The sequence below is a fragment of the Bombus flavifrons genome, chromosome 6 (assembly GCF_040668555.2).
Source record: "Bombus flavifrons isolate JBK064 chromosome 6, iyBomFlav1_principal, whole genome shotgun sequence".
Taxonomy (NCBI): domain Eukaryota; kingdom Metazoa; phylum Arthropoda; class Insecta; order Hymenoptera; family Apidae; genus Bombus; species Bombus flavifrons.
In genome coordinates, this window is record NC_138447.1 from 9,801,593 (window position 1) to 9,821,686 (window position 20,094).

The 20,094-nt window shown below is 38.4% G+C and overlaps 1 protein-coding gene across 10 annotated transcripts in view; it reads left to right on the forward strand.

The window, feature by feature from the left end:
• The window catches only part of Trpgamma (Transient receptor potential cation channel gamma), a 100,858-nt gene that overhangs the window by 24,728 nt on the left and 56,036 nt on the right, over positions 1-20,094 (forward strand). For all 10 annotated transcript variants that reach the window (XM_069114937.1, XM_069114939.1, XM_069114936.1 and 7 more), the window contains one exon: positions 14,062-14,104. Coding sequence is in view for 5 of the 10 variants with exons in the window: in XM_069114940.1 (XP_068971041.1) it covers positions 14,062-14,104 (43 nt within the window). In the remaining 5 variants the exon portion in view is untranslated. The remainder of the gene's footprint in view (positions 1-14,061; positions 14,105-20,094) is intronic.

Below are 20,094 nucleotides of genomic sequence, written 5' to 3' on the forward strand. Positions count from 1 at the left end.
CGAATAAACAACTGCTAGCCACCAACACAAATCCGCTGTTGATTGCAGCCATTGTGTATTCCTGAATCGTGTCCTTCTATCTTGTTGAACGCTATTTAACTGAAAGGTAGTTATTGCCGTGGCTCGATAGGAAATCAAATCGGAAACTGACAGGTTTGTTTCGTTTTGATGTTTATTTTTCGGCAAATGCTATGAGCGCGTGCCTTCCGGCGTAGACGAGCGAGCAACTGTGAAGCGAAGCTCTGCAGCGGAATCTTTCTTCTCGTTTTATTGTAACCATTCGTTTGGCAGGAAACGCCGGTGAAACTTGAACAAACTCGAGCAAAAAAACAGTCATCTCTTTTCACCGGAAATATTTCATAAGCCTAAATCCGCTCGGATCTTGCTTAAAACGCCTATTTATGCAATCCTGTAGCTGAGAGCCAGACTTACGTAACTCTCTTTCTGTTAGGTCTCGATAGAACAGAAAAAAATACGGTATTCGCGTATTTCTTGTTGTAGAAATGTAGCGTAAACTGTATAAACACTGGCAGGTTTTCATAGCATAATATTTTACGATGTAATATAAAAATTCATATATTTATATTTATTTCGTGTGTATTCTCGTAACATTTCATCTTTTCTTGCTCCAATACCAGTACAAAATGCATAAAACTTTCATTTTCCAAGCTTCACTGTTTTCGAAGTATGTTAACTGCGTCGCACAATGTAATTAGAACTGTATTAACTTAATGTTAATTTAGCATTTAAATTCGTTTCTTTCTTGATTCTCGGTTCGTTTGCTCCTCTACTTTCTATTTATTTTAACTACAGACATTCTAGTTAAATGGATGTCTGTTTTACGCTCTAAATTTTACAACGAGAACAAGCTTTACTTCGCATATTTTGTATACACATTTTTTTATAAATATCAAATTTCTCACGAACGTATAATTAACCGCGATTTAATGATTCTCGATTTACCAGCCGTTAATGGCTTGCAGAAAGTTTCAAAATTTTGCTAAAAACGTATGAATTTATATCTGCCAATGTTCCGCCAGTAAAATAATAATCTTGTAACTAAGAAGAATGCACTTTGGAAAGATTCGCAGAAAGAAGGTTCGAGAGAACGAGATTGTGACAGAAACGTAAACTCCGTTATCGCCCCTTGTTCCTGTCACACTGATAACGATATTCCTCATCCATCCGCATATTTCTTTCGGTGCACGTCGAAAAACACGTATTTCCTTTCGTGAAAGTTGAAAATAAAAGGGGAAAACCAATTGGGACAAGTGTGTGTGGCTTCGTAAAGTATTGCGGTTAAACTCGGAGTTGTCGCCGAAGGATAGAGGGTGAACTCGCGCACGATTTATTAAAGTCGCTGGGAAGATTTCCGCGATGTTAACTTGTCGAGTTTCTTCGTTTATGCTATACGGAAACAGCATGGTTCGCGTGATAGTTTCTTGAAACTTGGACGAGAAAGTTGCGCGCATTTACCAGCTGCGAATACGGCGACGACTTTTGTGAAAGATCACGCGCGATTTCTGCTCATCCAGCGATGATCGTAGACTCGCGATTTCGTTTCACATTCTTCGCGTTCGCGGTGAATCGCGAACTACGAAAACGGTTATTGGCATCGTTCCACTGCTTTTATATATTGTAGATAATAAACTTTATTACTTAATAAAGATATTCATGCGTGACACGGTTTAGAGTATTTCTCGTAAAGATCGTATTATGTTGGATCGATATGAGATAAAATTTGCTGAAATTCTGCATACTACCGACGATAAATTTAACGACGTGTAATAACAAGAAATTCCACAAAGTATCAATAACTTTGATATTTCTATTCCCGTTTATTAGATCGATCTCTGATTCTGTTCTGTGGAAAAGAAGAAAGTAACTTTATCTGAAATATGTATTACGAATATGATAATACTTTAATATTGAATACGATATTCGTTGTTAGTTATCATTGCCTTTAATTCATCTGGCGATATATTTATTTCGGTGTACGAAGAAATCTTTTTTTGTATCCGATAACTTTGTCAAGTTCGTCGCAAATGTAATTTCTTCGTCAAACGAAACTGCCAAGGGCATCGTGAAACTTGCCATTTTTTCATCAAAAACTAGTATTCCAGTTTGTTTAAGAGGAAGTTCCATAAAGTGTTGGTTATCTATGCTGCACCTCGTTCGTAGTTACCTAAACGTCTAACGATGAATCGATAGTTTGTGGGTGACAGTTCTGGCTGTAATTTATAAAGTAGGCGTCGCCAGGCTGGAATAATTATAGGATGACTATGACATTGCATGAACCGCGCAATCCTATGCAATCTGCGTCGTTGTACTTTTACTTTGTCGTTGAAAGAATCGTTTAAACGTGACTCGAAGATTTTCGGAAATTTCGAAGCAATTCCGTCTATCTATATCGAGAAAGAGAAAGATAAAACGTAATATTTGTTAATTCTTTACTTCGATTCTTTCACGTAGAACGTTTCCATAACAAGATTACGATACATAAGAAAATACGAAGAGATGAACGATAAATCATTGGCGACGTGCCAAGCTCACTCCAAACCTATTTCTTTTACACCGAGAGTCGGTTTAATACCAATTATATGGAAATTATACCGCGACCATCGAATTTAATTATATTTCAGCCTCGTCGCGTTTTACGATCGGCCTGTTCGTAGAAACTCGACCGACGATACGCCCTCCAGAGTCATCGTCTTGTGCTTTACGACGTTTCGTTAACGTAGTCTGAATGTCTCGCCAGTCTGGCTCGTAACTTTTCAGTTTAGGTACGTTGCCCTGTAGAAGATGGAAAAGGTTTTATGAAATGAAGCGTCCTTGGAACTGGGATCATTAAGATCGACAAGAAATTTAAAGATATCCATGCACCTGTAGAAATGTTGCATATATTATACGTGTTACACGAGATTTTAAAATAAAATAAATTTTATATACGACACACAACATTTTTGTTTTATTTGGAGGTAGTTTACAATCAATTCTCATTGAGAATTATAAGTAAATTATTCTGGCGTGGTACTATAACGTGAGTAATAAATGATTATCGTATGTTTGATTTTAGCTGAATCTAATGTTTAAATCTGGAGAGTAATGTCTTTTTAGCCTGCGGATCTGATCCGTCGTGTCAAGTAATCGAGCAACTAGTGGATTTTGCTGGTTGTTAATTCTTATGTTATATCTATTACTAAATTTGGATATTTCTTCTTTAACCGTAGGTATCTTAAGGTCCCGATTGTTTCGTTGGTTTCATGCCAAGGTGTATCTATTAAGGATCTTGGAATTTTTAATTGGAATCGTTGAAGAATTTCTATGTTGAAATTACTCGCTGTTTCCCATAGTAACACACAACATGTATAACATATGGATAATTCATAATGCGAATAAAAGTTTTCTCTAATAGAAATCCAAACACTTTCGTTAGCCACTGTAGATAACATTATTGCAACGTTATCGCATTCTGCTTTTGAAAATGATTGCATCGTCGATAGGTCAGTGCACCGCTTTTATTTGACGATGGATTTATTGTCCCTATAGAGGTACACGTGAAAACGTGACGTGACGTAAGTACATTTATGTATTTCACATCTATGTATTTGGTTCGGTCGTGTTTGTCTTCTACAGAATCCGTCTGAGAAAAGCTCATTAGCAGCGAGTAATTTGTTCCGTGATGAACTACGCGTAAAGTCTGACGACAATAGTAAACAGGAAGACGCGTTAGATCGTGGAAATTTAACGCGTTTTCGATTGCTCGACAAAGCTTACGAGATCGTAAAACGCCTTGGTTTTATGTTCCACTCGATTAATACTCGGTAGCGTGAATTTAACACGGTTGACACGATCAATCGTAAAGGATGATTTACGAGCAGCAAGAAAGCAAATCATTTCATTCGTTCGATTTACACGGTTGAATATTTTTACTTCTCTTGTAACTGTATTTGTGTGTATAACTACTGCTCAAAACTATGTGGACGTCTGTTCGTATTTTCAAATAAAACGTCATTTATTTACACAATTACAAATGGAAAAATCGAGGACGATTTTATTCTTTAACCCTTTGCACTCCTATGTCGAGTGTGACTCGACGTCAGTTTATATCTCAGGAGTTCCTTTGTCGAGTCCCACTCGACATTCTTTCAGTCCCACCTTTTTTTGTAAAACGTGCGAAAGAAAACCAGAATTGCATCCTGGAAATTGTTTCAAGTTATATCATGCACTTAAAAATTACAAAATACAACAATAGTGTGAAAAAAACTGGTATTTAAGTAAATTTGTTTCTTCCTTTACTTATTTAAATTGGCTTATTTTTTAGTTAAAGTAAATTTCAAATAAAACACTTAAAGGCGTTGGGCGCTGCTGGTAACGAAATTGAAATAAAATTCGGAGTGCAAACGGTTAATAGTATCGTCATAGAAGTAGATTCTTCTCGCGTGATCAGACACTCGATGCATTGGTATCATTCGGACGTTTCTTCTGAACGAAGCGTTCGCGTATTTAATTTTTTATAATCGAAGATTTATTTGTTTGGATTTTTAATATAAGATATATTTCATGTATCTGTTGATTCCACAAGAAAATAATAACTGTTGCTTTAGATCGTACTATTAATTCATATGTTTCAATAACATTCATACGTATCGTTAATACAAATCAGCCGTAGTATCCATATTATGAATAGAATTCGTATTCACAAGAGTTTCCCAGAGAATCGACGTTTCTTTCTTTAAAGATATCGAGCATGCATTGTCTACGAGGAAAACGTAAAGATAACATTGTTGCACGCAAACAAGTTTAGCGCATTGGGGATTCGTTGATGGCGGTACGAACCGGATATGGAATTTACGGATAACAACGTTGAACGTTTCTCGTATTCAAAGTTTCGTGTTTTTTACGATTTTCCTCGAGAGATTTCTCAAGGAGGATGCATCAGCAGGTTCTTTACTTTTCGTTTTTAAAACCGAGCAAACAACCCCTCAACGTTTCGTGAAAATTTCGATGGAACGAAATATTAGTTTATCTTGCTCCTCGTCTCTGGCGACAATATTTTTATAATAACTACTATTTTATGATTATTTTGTTAACATTTTCAATAGCAAGCAAGTTTTGGAAAATTGCATTTGAAGATAGACCGTTCCAAATTGACGATCTACAGTAAAATTATTATCCAGTAGAATAATTCAAATAGAATTGACTTAAATGAAGAGATTTTAATGCAAATGGAAAAATGTAACCGTATTTTTCCTGTATCATATAATAGACAATTTGTGCTGTATTTCGCCTATGTACACGGCTGTGATTGTACGTGTATATACGGCTATACGTGTATACCACTAAAATGATTAAGTATAGGTGTCACTTCAGTAACAACAAAAATCGATAATAAAATATTTCTTTCGTTTCACCGTTCCGTACGATGACACGGATAGTCTTTCATAATTTATCATTTTCGACTCTAATATCATCGTTGTTGTTCTATACCTGAGCACCTCTAATATCGACCTACTGCCAGGTCCAGTCTCGTAATGTTAACTTACGTCCACTTCTGGGTCGTTTTACGTTCTATCGTTTTTTCACAAAGCTTAGACACGTCGTTCGATATGAATATCCAAAACGATTCGCATGAAATTAATATTCAGATCGAGGTCTAGCCATCCTTAGATTCGAGCGGGGTTTTAGCTTAACCGCGTCTAGCTACCATCTGAAATCCACTGGAATGCAAAAGGTGCGGCCGAATTCTCTGCGGAGTTATTAATTCTCGCGTTTCGATTCCGCCGCCGTGTCTGATGATGATTACACTGGAACTGTAATTGTCCTAGCAGCGACGGTAGAATCCATTTCGAGAGCGGTGTAAAAAAAGAATTTGACCTAGATAACGTAATTGACAGACGAGTCCCTACTTCAAATGAACGATATTTTCCATGCCCATTTTCCATATATATATATATATATTTGTTATCTTGAAAATAAAAATTTCGATCGTAAACGCGACAATAAAACAATTACACGCATCGGCAGTTCCAGTTTTTAGATAAATGTGTTTTCGATGGAAAAATGACTAACCGATACGAATAACTCAACGTTCGCATATAAATGTAGACAAATAAATTGCGAAAAGTACTTCCTGCGTTGCTGACATCTCGAATTTCCTTCGTTTCTACCACGCACACGTGCGAATAGATAGTTGTACGTGCGAGTTCGTGCAATTTCCATCCCATACGATAGAGGTTCCTCCGCTGCTGGCGAATACGGCCAGCAACTCGAGATGAAGATGTTGAATGCTTAAGATGGAGTTCACGAGACCTTCGGTTAAATAAGCCTGTCACTGCATCCTGAAGAATTACGACCTCCTTGTTAAGCCACTGGCTTGCGACCTTATCGTTTACCCATCGTCTATAATGCTCTTGTTACGACCCTTAATATGTAACCAGAATATGGACCAGGGGAGATAAAATATCACGAGAAAATATTTTCTACTTTGAAGATGAACGAAAATCAAAATAAAAGAGGAAGGTGAACATTTTGTAATTAAAAGAATTACAAATTTGGTTATTAATATCTGATGATTACACACCCGCTGGGAAGTTTGAAAATATTTTTTTTTTGTAACAAAACTTTGTTATTTAACGTACATATATCATAAACTTAAAATTTCATGCATTTCCGAATAAAATTCTTGATGTACCAGCACATTCTACCTTCTCTTTCGTATAAGCTACTAAGTTAAATGATATTCCATCGACTATTTCAATGTTAATCTAACTTCTCTTAGTTTTGAATTTCGAATCTATTTTTGTCCGATAGTGTTAATAATCGTAAATGCGTTACCATTTCCTTTATACTTGGTACGTCTCTTGTAATTTTTTGATAGAACCACAAACAATCTATATTTATACAGAATACCCTGAAATATCTGGAAAATATCTATATGATCGATTCTAAACATAAAAACAAATGAGGGAACTTCATGATTTATTGACCCGGGACACTTGCTAGTGTACATTCAGCGTAAAATAAAATTATTTATAACTCGAAGAATAACTCTCGTGTGACACTTTTGTATATAAATCTTCTTTATTATCTCGATCTATAGGATCGTATCTTATAAATTTTCCCCGCTTTTGTTTAACATTCCGTATAACATTTCTTTCCTCTTATTCATAAAATATCCTGATAAAACTTGACCTAAAAATACTAGAACAGTTCATATAGTTGGTGGCCTCCTTCGAAGCGATCTCAAGAACTTTCAGTCTGTTCCACCGATACGCTGAATATTCCATTTGCTAAACGTGATGGTCGATTCGACGACTCTCACCGTTTCTTGGAAATTCAATCTTATATAGTCTTGGTATCGATGATTCGAAGCGCAGAAGTCTATTTGTCCGAATAGTAACAAACATAGTCGATGGACGATGGATGATCCAGATGGAAACTATACCTCGGGGAAATTCTCGACCGCTCGAGCCACCGAATACGTCGATTCATCGAATTGTTCATAGGCGAAAAATTCGTTTCCAAGCGATAAATATCGCGGTGATTTTCCAAGGTGCACGGTCCACTGGCTGCAACACTTATCGAACGAACCGGACGATCGTCTCGGTAATGTTTGATTTATGGCAAAGAATCCATCTGTACGCGCGGTATCTCGGCACGAAGCTGCGTTTCCCTATTGTTGCGATTCCATTGTATAGTTTATATTACGTCTCTGTCCATTCTTCATCGTGCCACTATCGTTTACTTTTATCCCTCGTTTTTTCTTCACTGACAAAAGATCTTATTTTCTGAGAACACTGATTGAAGGGAAACTTCGTTTACTCTTATTTATTTATCCAACCATTTAATTTAAACCTTTGGTGCTCCCGGTGAGAATAAACAGAGCGCAATAACGTGGCATATAGTTTATTTTTGAAATTACGATTAGTTATAATTGTAATACGTTGACGACATTTACTAACACTTTTATTTATGTATTGCGCGTGTGTGTGTGTTATATAAATCTTGAAATCTCTGCGTTGCACTATGTAACGAAGCACGACTATCATAATTATGTCGATAGAATTTCAAAATAAATCTGAAAATGTATATACAAGCTGCAACATATTCACTGCGTATATATATATATATATACTTGTATTTGTAAAAAATTAACATACAACAGGGACGATCGTCTTAAACATACGGCGAGTGTTAAAAATAAATTTATATGTTAAGACTGACTTACGATTAATTCCAACTTTACGAGTCACCTACGATCTAACAACGATAACAGTTGGGAGTTGATGTTGAGACGATTTGTGGGTTGTTAGCGGATGCTGAAATCAGACCTTGACGAATGTCTGTTAAACTAAGTTCAAGAGAATGCACATTACTTTGATAGAATGAAGGAAAAGATTATACGATGCAAAGTATGGCACAAAGAAAATTCCAAAGTTGCAGCGACATGATAAATCAAGATTCGAGATTATTAACGTTCCGGTTACGTTTGTTATTCGGTTGATCTTATCCAGAAAACCCGGTGGAGAGACGTTCGGTAGGTTTGGCTCGTTTCTCTTCGTTTTCGTGTCTCTTTCAGAAATACCTTTCACGGTGTCCATTTTCGGCTACTATTTTCTTCGGGTAGGACGTATTTCATGTGTCAACGCGAAAAGAAAGAGAAATGTTCTTTGTCAACTGCAGCCACAGAAAATCTCAGCTTGGAAGGATAGAATCTTGGGATATTCAATAAACGTTCGTTTATTGAATATATTCTGGGCGCTTGTAAATCGTCAGGCATCGTAATATGCCGAAATGGTCTTTATCGTGAATCCTCCTGCGAAAAAATGTCGTAAACGTGTTATATCGTTTATATCATCGATAGAATAATAGCCGCGCAGATTTCTGTTTGAGTGGGTGAATTGTTGCGGTGGCGCCAATATTCAGCTGTAACACAGCTCTCTTACACAATAACTTGCCGATCGATAATATCGGTGAATTGATGAAACGAAAATTCTAGGCTATAATCTTTTATTTTACAATGTTCGAAATTGTATTTATACGTTTTATAATTTTACGTTAAACGGGATAATCAATTGGCTCGCAATTTGTAAAACGCATTGCACGCGTGAAATTTTATTTGTTTGATAACCGAGCTTGTTATTGTATCATACCGATAACTTATAATTTGCGAGTTGTAAATTTTCACCAATTATTAAACTGTGGACGTTTACGCGCGTTAAATATGCAACAGGTATTTGTGCACGAAAAGTGACAAATACGCATAAAAAGTATGCAAACGATGTCAGCAACATGTTCGATATACAAATTATAAGTCGAACAATACCATATCGAATATTATCTATGATAAAATCTTTCTTTTGCGAAAACTTTTGCAAGTACCTCGGGTAGGACAATATAATGGAACAAAGGTAGAAACCGTAATGACGAAGCAAATGAACCTGGCGGTGGTTCAAGCTTCCCTCTTTGATTTTAACACGATCGAAATTCGAAGGATATTTTAATTGCGACCGAATAATGACTACAGGATTTCACGGCACTCGGGACCGTGGTGAAAAGCTTTACACGCAGTAAACCGCATTTCTGCGAGTTCTCGTCGGCGCTATCGCCCGATCTATCGACACGCTCGTTCGAAAAGCTGTCCGATAACAAACGTTACTGGGAAGAACAAAAGATCGAACGAAGCGTAGGACGTGACGACCATACTCTTCCTGTAGCAATAATTGTACCTTGATATACGGTATGACCCAATTAATGGCGAAAAAATTGCAGTCAGAGGCAATAGTATGGCAGCGAATGATATATGTATATCGAGTTTCTCATGATCATCGCGATGTGAAATAAATATCATCACTATCAGTTGCCTCTGATATCCTACAATTTTCGTCTGAAATATTTCCCCATACCTTTCGTATCTTCCGAGACATTCGATCGTCTCTATTTATTTCTTTCGTGAGATCTTTAGTCTATTTTTTTTTTTTTTTTGTTTTTTTTTGAACAATAGACACGATAATGTAATATTGGATCGTTCTAAACTTCGTAACATTTATAGCAGTCGATGTATTTAATAGTCATATCGTTTTAATCCTAATCGTGTATAAGATATTTAAGCACGCATTGCAGGTTTCCACCAAATTTTGCGAAAACGAAAAATCTGCTAGTAGCCTCGCTTTAACTGGTTCGACATTTTCACCGTTAAATGTAAACTAGTGGATGTCACTGTGTAAGAAATCGCAAGAAACAAATCTCGAGGGGAATTTATTCGATTTCGGTAGCGCTATAAATCTCGATGTTCCGACATTCGGTAAGTTCTCAAACAGTCGAAAGATCGGAGGTAATAAATCCCTTAAATGTTTCACCTATCAGTTCCTTGCTTTTGTACCGATTTTCTGTCACCGTTATCGGCATGTTCATTTTCTTGAAAATGTTGTCGGACCGTGCATGATTAATGAGAAAAGTTCACATCCTGTCAATCGTCAACAGTCGTCCTCGGAGTAAGATAATGTTCGTCCCCTTGCTATCCATCGAACGTACAACATTTAGCAGATAAAACTGACGAAGAATCGTTATCGTCGCTCGATCGATCGTTAAACTCCAACGTATGCTATCGTCAATTTCGCGCTGGATGCTCCATTACGATTCGACCTTCCTTACTCTCTGCTTTTCACGATCGGTAACTCGCAATTAAGGATAATCGATCGTCGAACAGGCTTGCAGTTTGTTCGCTAGCGAGTATATCGCGTTCGAACACAGTCCAAGTGAAGAAGAGACTGGAAGTAGAAGCTTCGTTATACACATCGTGTAATGCTGATGTTTAATTAATCATCAATCCAATGAGATTTAATAACTGATACTCGTCAAGAGGATTTAGCTGAGAAATTATTAGTTCAAGCACCGCTAAATCCATAATTGGCGCGCGTTTAATATTTCATTTAATCGTCTCACCGCTGCTTTCACCGACGTTCCGCGGGTAATTTTTCACAGTTATCACGGAGACAGCCGAGACAGATAATAGCCGGCTGCTGTATCTACGATCACGTTAATGAGGGTCGTCGGTGATTAATTTTTAAACGACATAATAGCCCTCACTTCCGATACAAACTATCTCATCCGCTGCTACTTCAACTCGCTGGAAGATAGAAAACGAAAATGAGACGCATACTTTCATCCAACGTTGACGTTAATGCGACATATCATTTATCATTTCTTTTTCGGTTAATTTACGTTGCCGAATTACGCTTTCCACCATCGTAGTTATAAATGATAATCTCAAAGATGTGCTTAACATTTTCCTTTTTTTTCTTTTGTCACTATTTCTTCTTCCATCTGAACGATACGATTTTATGATATTTGAAGGAACTGAAGCATCTTACAGCAATATTATATATTTTCCCTTTAATTGGCAAACTGTTTTTTCCCATTCGTGGATTTTTATGAAATATCTTTTATTTTAATGTATTTTCTGTAGCTTAATAAGATAATATGTAAACCACAGTACGTTTCTCGGTAATTTTGCGCGTATATCTAGTACATTACTCTAGAATCTACGTATAACGTTTGTACATTACTTTACTGACTGATCCTTAATGAGTTAACTCGTTCTTATACGATATAATTACACACACAGAACAATTAGATCGATGTCTCGATGATTCGAGAGAAATCTAGCAAAGTGACAAACGATGTGGAAATCGGGTTTACTGGGTGGATTAGCTTGTTCGGTATTTTCGCGAAGGGCTGTACAGGACGAGACGAGAGGATACGGTCCTAATCCAAGGAAACGACGAGATTCTCTGGTTAACGGGCATGGAAACGATTTCTTATTGCCGAAACCGGTGGAAAAGCCTTACGGAATTATTCTCACATAATACCCTGTCAGGGCGGAGCACTATTCAATGTAATCGTTGACTTTCCACCGAAAAATACTCGATTACCATTATTTCATTGTCAAGAATAACAGAAAAATTATAGACAGAGTACTATCAATGAATTTTTTAATCGTTTGAGCAGCAAGCAGTTTTTGGAAACGCGTTTAGAATATTGCAAACTGGAATATTGAAAGAACAATATTGATCTTTCTTGTCTTAGTTTATCGGCTATTTGTTGTACTTGAAAAAGAGACAAAAACCTACACAATTCATAGCGTTAAGATTCCACGAAACAATATAATATATTTTGCATCTAAATGTCAACAATTCGCAGCCTCTGTGACATTCGTCGTTCGCGATCCTCAAGTCCGTGTCAGCCAGTACAACCGGCACATGTCAGCCACCTTATCGCGGCCAATTTTGTTGTATACATTTTATCGCTGTCTCTTCCCCTTTGTCGATTCGTGAAAAGAAACGCGTCGAATTTTTCAAGATGCGTCCGTCGTGTATAAAAAAGTTAGCTTGCAGGTGGAAAAGGAATTTCAAAGACGCGATCGCGAGGTAAATATTTCGTCGAATCAACGTAGGAACGTGCCGTGTCGATATTCCTTTGCTTTATATCTTCGTTTCCCATTTTATTTACGAAAGATACGTATTTGCAAGAATTCTGCTCCGTTTTCCATAAATTCGCGTTCTGTCGTCTACGATGAAATCCTCTCCTCAAAGATAATTTCTAAGATAGTTAAATCTACGATTTACTGTCTATCGAGGTAACGAAATTATTTTACAAATTGACACGCTCGATCGTATTATTTTTCATAAAAACGGGTAACGAAATACAAATAAAAACAAGACACGATAAATTTATGTTTGTCGGTTTTCTATTTTCTGCATCGCTCGATAACTAAAAGATGACTAAATCTCTATAGACATGTACGATATTTATACAAACGCAAAACCCAAAGCCAGAGAAAGAACAATATTTGACTTAATTAGAATAGAGTGCAATATTTGCATAGAGAGCACACAAACACTTTTTACACAGTGTTTTTAATTTTGAAATTGCGATTCTTTGAAAAGTCGTAACCACACGACCAAGCAAATATATCACGTTATACCTTCATAGTTTGTACGACGGTACTAATTTAAAAAAAATATCCATTTTATTCGTTCTACGAAGAAACGAAACTAACGAGTCGATCAGGATTCCTGGGAACCTTCGGAACTTTAACACGCTCGATTTAGCCGAAAGCCAAAGCTGATCGATGCTCCGGATACGATACTCGGAGCTTTAAAGCGAGGGATAAAACCGTGTATCGATTGGCGGTGGCTTCTTTCGGCCACAGAACAGGAAGCTTCTTTTTCCAAGAGACAGCGCTCCTTCACTGTGCGCGAACCAGTCAGGAATTTCGCACGGCGGTGCACGACTTCGAAATTCTTTTCTGCCGGCTTCTATTTCCTACCGGTGCTGGCTCTGAATAAACTCAGTTTACCTTTAGAACCCGAGGGATATGTTTTGTTTGAAAGAAACGTTTGCCGTGGAGCGCCGAACAAGAACCGCCCGATGGAAAATTTTCTTTCCTCTCTTTACGTTCTTGCCGGTGTTAACGAGATACGAGGTGCAGCGTGATTCAATTGCAGCAAGTAACGATGTATTTTAACGGTCACAAACGGTCACAAACATTTCAAACGTTTACACGTGTATTTATCGCTGCTAGTTTCTCTGTTCGCGAATCCGATGATTACAATAAATCTGTTTACAATTGTATCGGATAAACAGTTTGAGTAAAAAATAAACATCCGCGGAGCTTGCCCACAAGGTCGGGTCGGGGTAATCAAACGAGGAGAAAAACGATCGAGCATGATGAAAAATATTTGACTATCGGCGAAAATCGGTGCCGCCATTAGGAAACCGATAAATTTTCTTCTCCTCGTAGAATTCTATCGCATGGTAAAAGCATTTCCCCTATTCCATCCATTTGCCTTCTCATCGAGAGGATATTCCATCGAACGTAGTCCATTAACAGGGAAATATAAAAAAAAAAAGGTTTCTGCGCAGCCAATCACGCGTTGATGTGATTTCTATCGCGGAGAAACGAGGGATGGGGAAGGTGTTTTTGCTCGTGGCGATTCACACGAATCGTTTGATACGATCGTCGATGTTTAACCCCCGTTGTTCTTTCTGTTTCAGTTTTCCACCGAGGGAAATCATGACAGGAACATACCGACGATCGGTGAGTACGCACAGTACATCAGATCCTTTTCATACGTTGCACGCATTAGTTGTTGTTTACCGGACCTCCCTATAACGTTTTATATACGTTTCACGTTATACGGTTCCCAAAACGGAAAAAGGAAACTGGATTATTTCTTGAAGTAATACGATTAATTCCATGTGGAAATAAGTATCATGGAATATGCGAGGTCTTCCATATCGTACGAAGATTAATACATAAATTACAGTAAGTTACTGTCGTAAGCGAGTAACACGAGCACGCCACGATAGAAAACGATTATAATGTAACACGACATTCAGTTTGGAAATATACGCTTAAGACGAAGTACACCGAATTCAGGTATTCTACAAATTATGATTTTCCAAACAATTGAGAAGGGCATACGTTTGCATGTTGAATGTGAGTGAGGCCCGAGACAAAGTGCTGGAGGCAAACGTAGCAAAAAGTGACAAATACCGCTCTTGACATATTTGGCATTCTTCGACTTTCAGTCGTGTTATTAGTACACCGCGTTTCGTTTCGACGTTCACCTCTTCAGAGTAGGCTCGAAATGGCCCATTTTTAACGAAACGCAACTCACTAGTAGCACGATTCACATTCGAGAAACGACAAATGCGTCGCCTAAGTATCTTCAAGGTATACCTACAATACCGCAAATACAAGGTAAAATCTACAATACCGCTCTTGTTTGTTTATCTCGCAACAATATGCTTCTGCATAAAGGCCGTTTAGGTAATTCTTAAATCGCATTATACACCGATCGGAGTATGAATTTTTCCATCGCCTTATACGACGCCACATTACACTTATCTGGGTCTTTCGCATACGTACCCTTACTGCAACATTTCTCGACCTCTCGACAGCACCGGGCACGGTGGTTTCCTCGTGGACTTTGTTTCACGTTGCGTGTTTGGTGGTCGCGTTGCATTGATTTTTCCCTTAGTTCGTACACCCTCAGCGATCCCTAGTAAATTCGCACGATGCACTCGGGGAACGCCCACTAGCGCGAGGCTGCACTGTGATGTCGACCGTGCAAACGTTTTATCGTCCGAAGGAGTTCGAACACGCGCGTATATACATAGACGAGTCTCCTGGAGCGTTGGCTCGATTGTATTCGTGTGTCCATAAATTACAACGATCGACTGAGGACCGAGGTAAAAAATCGTGGCACGTTCATCCTCTCGTGTTGCATTTACATTTGCATCTGGGACCCGTTGTACGGTTCCCACCATTTGGCCAAATTATCGTTGGAAATTGGGTAGGCGAACGAGGGCGCTAAGAAGTCGACGCGAATTACCTGTCGGCACGAACGATCGTCTGAAAATATTATCAGAATATTTCGACCGGTGCTGTTTCGCCGATTCAGTTTCCTCCGACGGGTAATCTCGATCGACTTGGACGCCGACGTGGCGAAGAGCGGGAAAAATGATTAATGAAAAGCAGCCTTTCAGATGCAACGTTGCAACGATTCGAAAGCCTTCCACGAACTAGCCCTTATCTCCGGAAGCCAGGTCATTGCCTGAGGTCACGCAGCTTTCGAATTTTCGACCGACGAATCGCGTACTCTGGCAATTTCGTCCCGTTATCGTACAAACCTATTCATTTACTCAAGACGCTCGAGGTAAATCTTCCAGCGAGCGTGGAGCAACCAACACTTTTTAATCGAAATCTAGTTCTCTAGTAAAACAGTCATAGAAATTAACAATAGAATCTTCCACTGTATTCCATTTTGAATTCTCTTACTTATGCAGTACAAGCGGAACTGATGAGAATCGCTTAAATGTTTGGAATATCCCTCTACTATTTACCTAACCTGCCGTTTCGTCCTCTCTCTCTTTCTCTCTTTTTCTCTCTCTCTATATATATATATATATATCAGCGTTGCGTTTAAATACAATTTCAACGCACCTCTGAAGACTGTAGCGTGTGACTATGTATCGGGGGCAAAGATTAGAGAGACTCGAGGAGAACATCGAGGTTGGAAGCACGTCGGAAGAGACATGAATATTTGGAAGTTTGTGCGAGAATTCGCGGAGCACGGCATCGTATGAATTTTCAACAGTGAAAAACATTGCATATTCGATTAGAGACGGGGTAGATCGATAGGTTGGCACGGCGCGGCCGGCACATTCACGCCGTGTGTATTTGATACACACCGTTGATCAGAATGAACGATCGTTTGGACAAGAGAAATGGTCGCAACGTCTTACGATAATATTTACGGCACAGTATACAACATATGGAATGGTCGATCTTGCGCCCAGTTTAAAGAATGCTTGCCCAGGAAATATTTCGACAGGATGGTTCTTCTGTCTGTGAAAATAATCGTGCATATTCTTTTTAAACGAACCGACCGCGGTTTTCATCTATTATTAAACGTTATTTATTAGAGGATGCAAACCATTTTACGTCAACGAAACAACGTTTTAATTGTTTGCCGCAGAATTTAACGACAATCGCTTTATCCCTCGCCACGCCCTCGCTATTCTCGCGTCATTTGTTTTCTATCTGCGCGTAGCTCCGAGCGTCGATATGATTTTCCCAACGTCGTCATATAAAAGAAAAAGCAGAACGTGAGGGATATACAGTGACTCGGTTGTAGACACCTTTTACGAATATACTATCTGTGCTATACGAGACTCGATTGTCACGATCGTATTGGTAAGGTTTCAAACGAATTCTTATGCAAGTTTTGTGAAAACCAGAGATATGCTCGTCGAGACAAACGATATTTTAACGAATTTAACATCACGAACGTAATATCATTAAAAGCAGTATTTGGAAAATTTTGTTTCAATGAAACGCATGTCAAGCTTTTAAACTAGATATAAAAACAATTTCAGTAATGCAATATTCTTTGATATACCGAAACCTGTAAATACGACTCATTATCTTGTCTCCCTTTAGTCTTCATATATTAGGTTGTCCGAAAAATGTCTTTTATTTCCTGATAAAACGAAAGGAACTTTTCGGACAACCTAATACATCGTCGGATCGTTTCAGATTTTTATCAACATAATCACAACAGCCTCGTTACAATGTTAACAAAATGTCACAATAGCACGCACTATGTACGTATTCTATAATAAGTGTCCAAATGCTTTCGTGAGCCGGTGTATCTATAGCTGGAACGTTCGATGTTACTTCGAGCAGTCCGAAACTTTACCAGGGACGGTAACTGAAAGAAGAAACGGGGACAAAGGAAGAAGGTTCAACGATGACAAAGCACGAAGAAGAGCATCCTGAACGTGAAGTTTCGTCGGTGATTTAATTTGGTCGCAACAGAACGTTGGAAACTGAAATGCAACGGGAAAAAAAGAAGAATATAATCTAGTTGGTTTCCGGGGAATTTCGTTGGCCTGTTAGTAGCCAATACCGAGCTACTTCCTCGGAGACTTCGATCACCGAGGGCTGGTTAGCGTTACGAACGGCGGAAGACGTTTAAGGGTGTTGAACTCTAGAAAATATACAAAAATCAAGAACATTGGGGCGCTGGGTTTCAAAACAGTGTTGCTCGAAGACACGGTTGGGTCACCTACAGCGCAGAGGATACAGATTCATGGAAAAGCATTGCGTAACTTGTTTATTTATGCATTCGTCTCTTGCGAGCTTGCTGCTCGATAGGAATAATCGGTTGGTAGACAGTCGACGGTTGTTTTCAAAGAATTTCGGCTTTTTGCTTTGTAGGATTCTGTTCCAGTCTAAAGTACAAAACATGTTCTTTCATATTGCTACTTAACTCAATAGAAGTATGTTAACGTAGACGTGTGAAAGTTTGCGAATATATAGAAATAGGTGTTATATTGACAGATACTTTGTTGAGTATGTCATACGTTTTTTGGACATTTAGAATAACTTACGATTCTGCCTGTCACTGTGTGCTTACCTTATTTTTTTGTAGCGTTTCACAGTCTGACAAGAACTATCAGTAATTACAGATCGCGTATCTATTGGTATATGTTTTTGTGTAACTGAAATGGAAACAGCATACTTAGCATATAATGTCGTGCACAATTCAGAATGCTAATAGCGCGAGGGTCATCGCAGAAAAAACACGTAACATTATCAAGGAACAAGCGTTTGATTACCAAGGACAAAAGTTCAGTAACAATCGTGAACAGGATGTTATTCTAATATCTTTTTTACGAAGACAATTAAATTCTTTTTGCATCAAGAATTAATTACAAAAAAAAAAAAAAAAATGGGAGTCAAATGATAAAATATCTAATAATGTAGAATACCGTCTAAAAAAAATTATTCTGCGACTTTTTCGGAGGACAAATTAAGTGTACGAATAGATTCTGAAAATATTTTATTCAAAAGAAACAAGTTGGAATAAAATTTCAAATATTCGTAGTAATCGTTCTAATTCGAAGATCAAATCGCTGTGAGCTATAAAAATACGTGCGAAACCCGGCACGGTTTCGCAAGTCACAACTTTGGAATCAGAAAACACGTATCCCGGAATTTGACGGCTGCGATCAATTAGAAAACGTAGTAGAGGGTTTTAGTCAGTCGATTACTCGATAATCGATTTCTAGCTCATCGTTGTATTTCGAATTCCATGCTCGCAGTTCCAGCATTTCGCTTGGACAAACTTTCGCGAACAGCCTTACGATAAACGAAATTGTGTAGACGTACCGAAGAATATATCAGGCAAACGTAACGCGCGGACGAACTCTGCAGCACGACGGATCGATCTTGCGCAAACGGAATTCGAAATTCCCAACGCAGCTGCCTTTCGAAATACGATAAGATCGCGAAGCATTCTTTGGATAAATAAATCGAGAGTTAAAGCGGATAAGAATTCCTGTATATTTAGTTGGAACTTTCCATAAATCGTCGCTATATGTTTCCGATGCTCACAAAAATATCTCGAACACTTGTAAAAACCTTTTATGATATAGACACGACACGCGCAATTATATTTATATGAAAAAATGAAATTTTTCTATGATGCGCGTGCAAATATAATATCTTGGCGAACCATTGTATACTCGGCGGTTGATTTGGTAAATTAATGGCTCGCGAAATACATATATATACGAGAATATCAGTGAAACGGAACAGTGGGCTAGCGTGCAGCCTAATTTGCTGCTAACGGACGCCATCGATTTTGTTAAACTACCGTTTCGAGGGAAATAAACCGTAATTGCTAACGTATCTAAATGTACTGCTGTCGATTACTTCATTATCTCGTTGCAAAATATTGAAACGAACGAAATTGGATGAAAAACACGATGACATGACTGATCACCGCGATAGATCATCTGAGTAGTCTGGTACAATACACAGATAATGAAATTGGTAATCGTAAGTCGCACAACAGCTGCAAACCTACCCATAGGCTTATTAGTTAATTGCCGAATGATTATCACTTCGCGAGCCACGTAATGGCGTTGCCGCTCGATTAATCCTAATTAACGGTAACAGCTTGCGTGGGATAGTCTGACCATGTTTCCCTTGCCTTCCCGTGAAATAATCCCAAGGTTTTAATTGCACGCGAAGCGAGTCGCGCGTTCGCTGAAAACACTGTTCCAACGAATTATACATCTTCGACTAAAAGAGAGAGAGAGAGAGAGAGAGCTCCTTTTTTTCTACCCGCTACATTGCTGGTCCTGGTATTCTCGTCTACCGTCGCATCTAGGCGGAGAGTGTGCAGATTTTTAGCGATGCGTCGCGAAACGTGACGACTCGGTTAACCAAATTCACCGCAGCATCTAATTAAACTTTCAACTTAAGTGGTTGGAATCCTGCCAGTTACTTTACTTCTAGCAACGTTGCGAGACGCGTATGCGTGAATTGTCAGTGAGTTTCAAATTCGCAAAGCGATTCGATCAATAGTGGGAAATGAAAGCTTAATACTTGTCGACGAAAGTCATAGGTTTACGTCAAAGCGAGAACGAAACGCGTTAATTATTTCAGTCCTATAGCCAACATTGTGTGGCGTGTGTTACTCAATCATCAAATTGTGATCAATCACAACA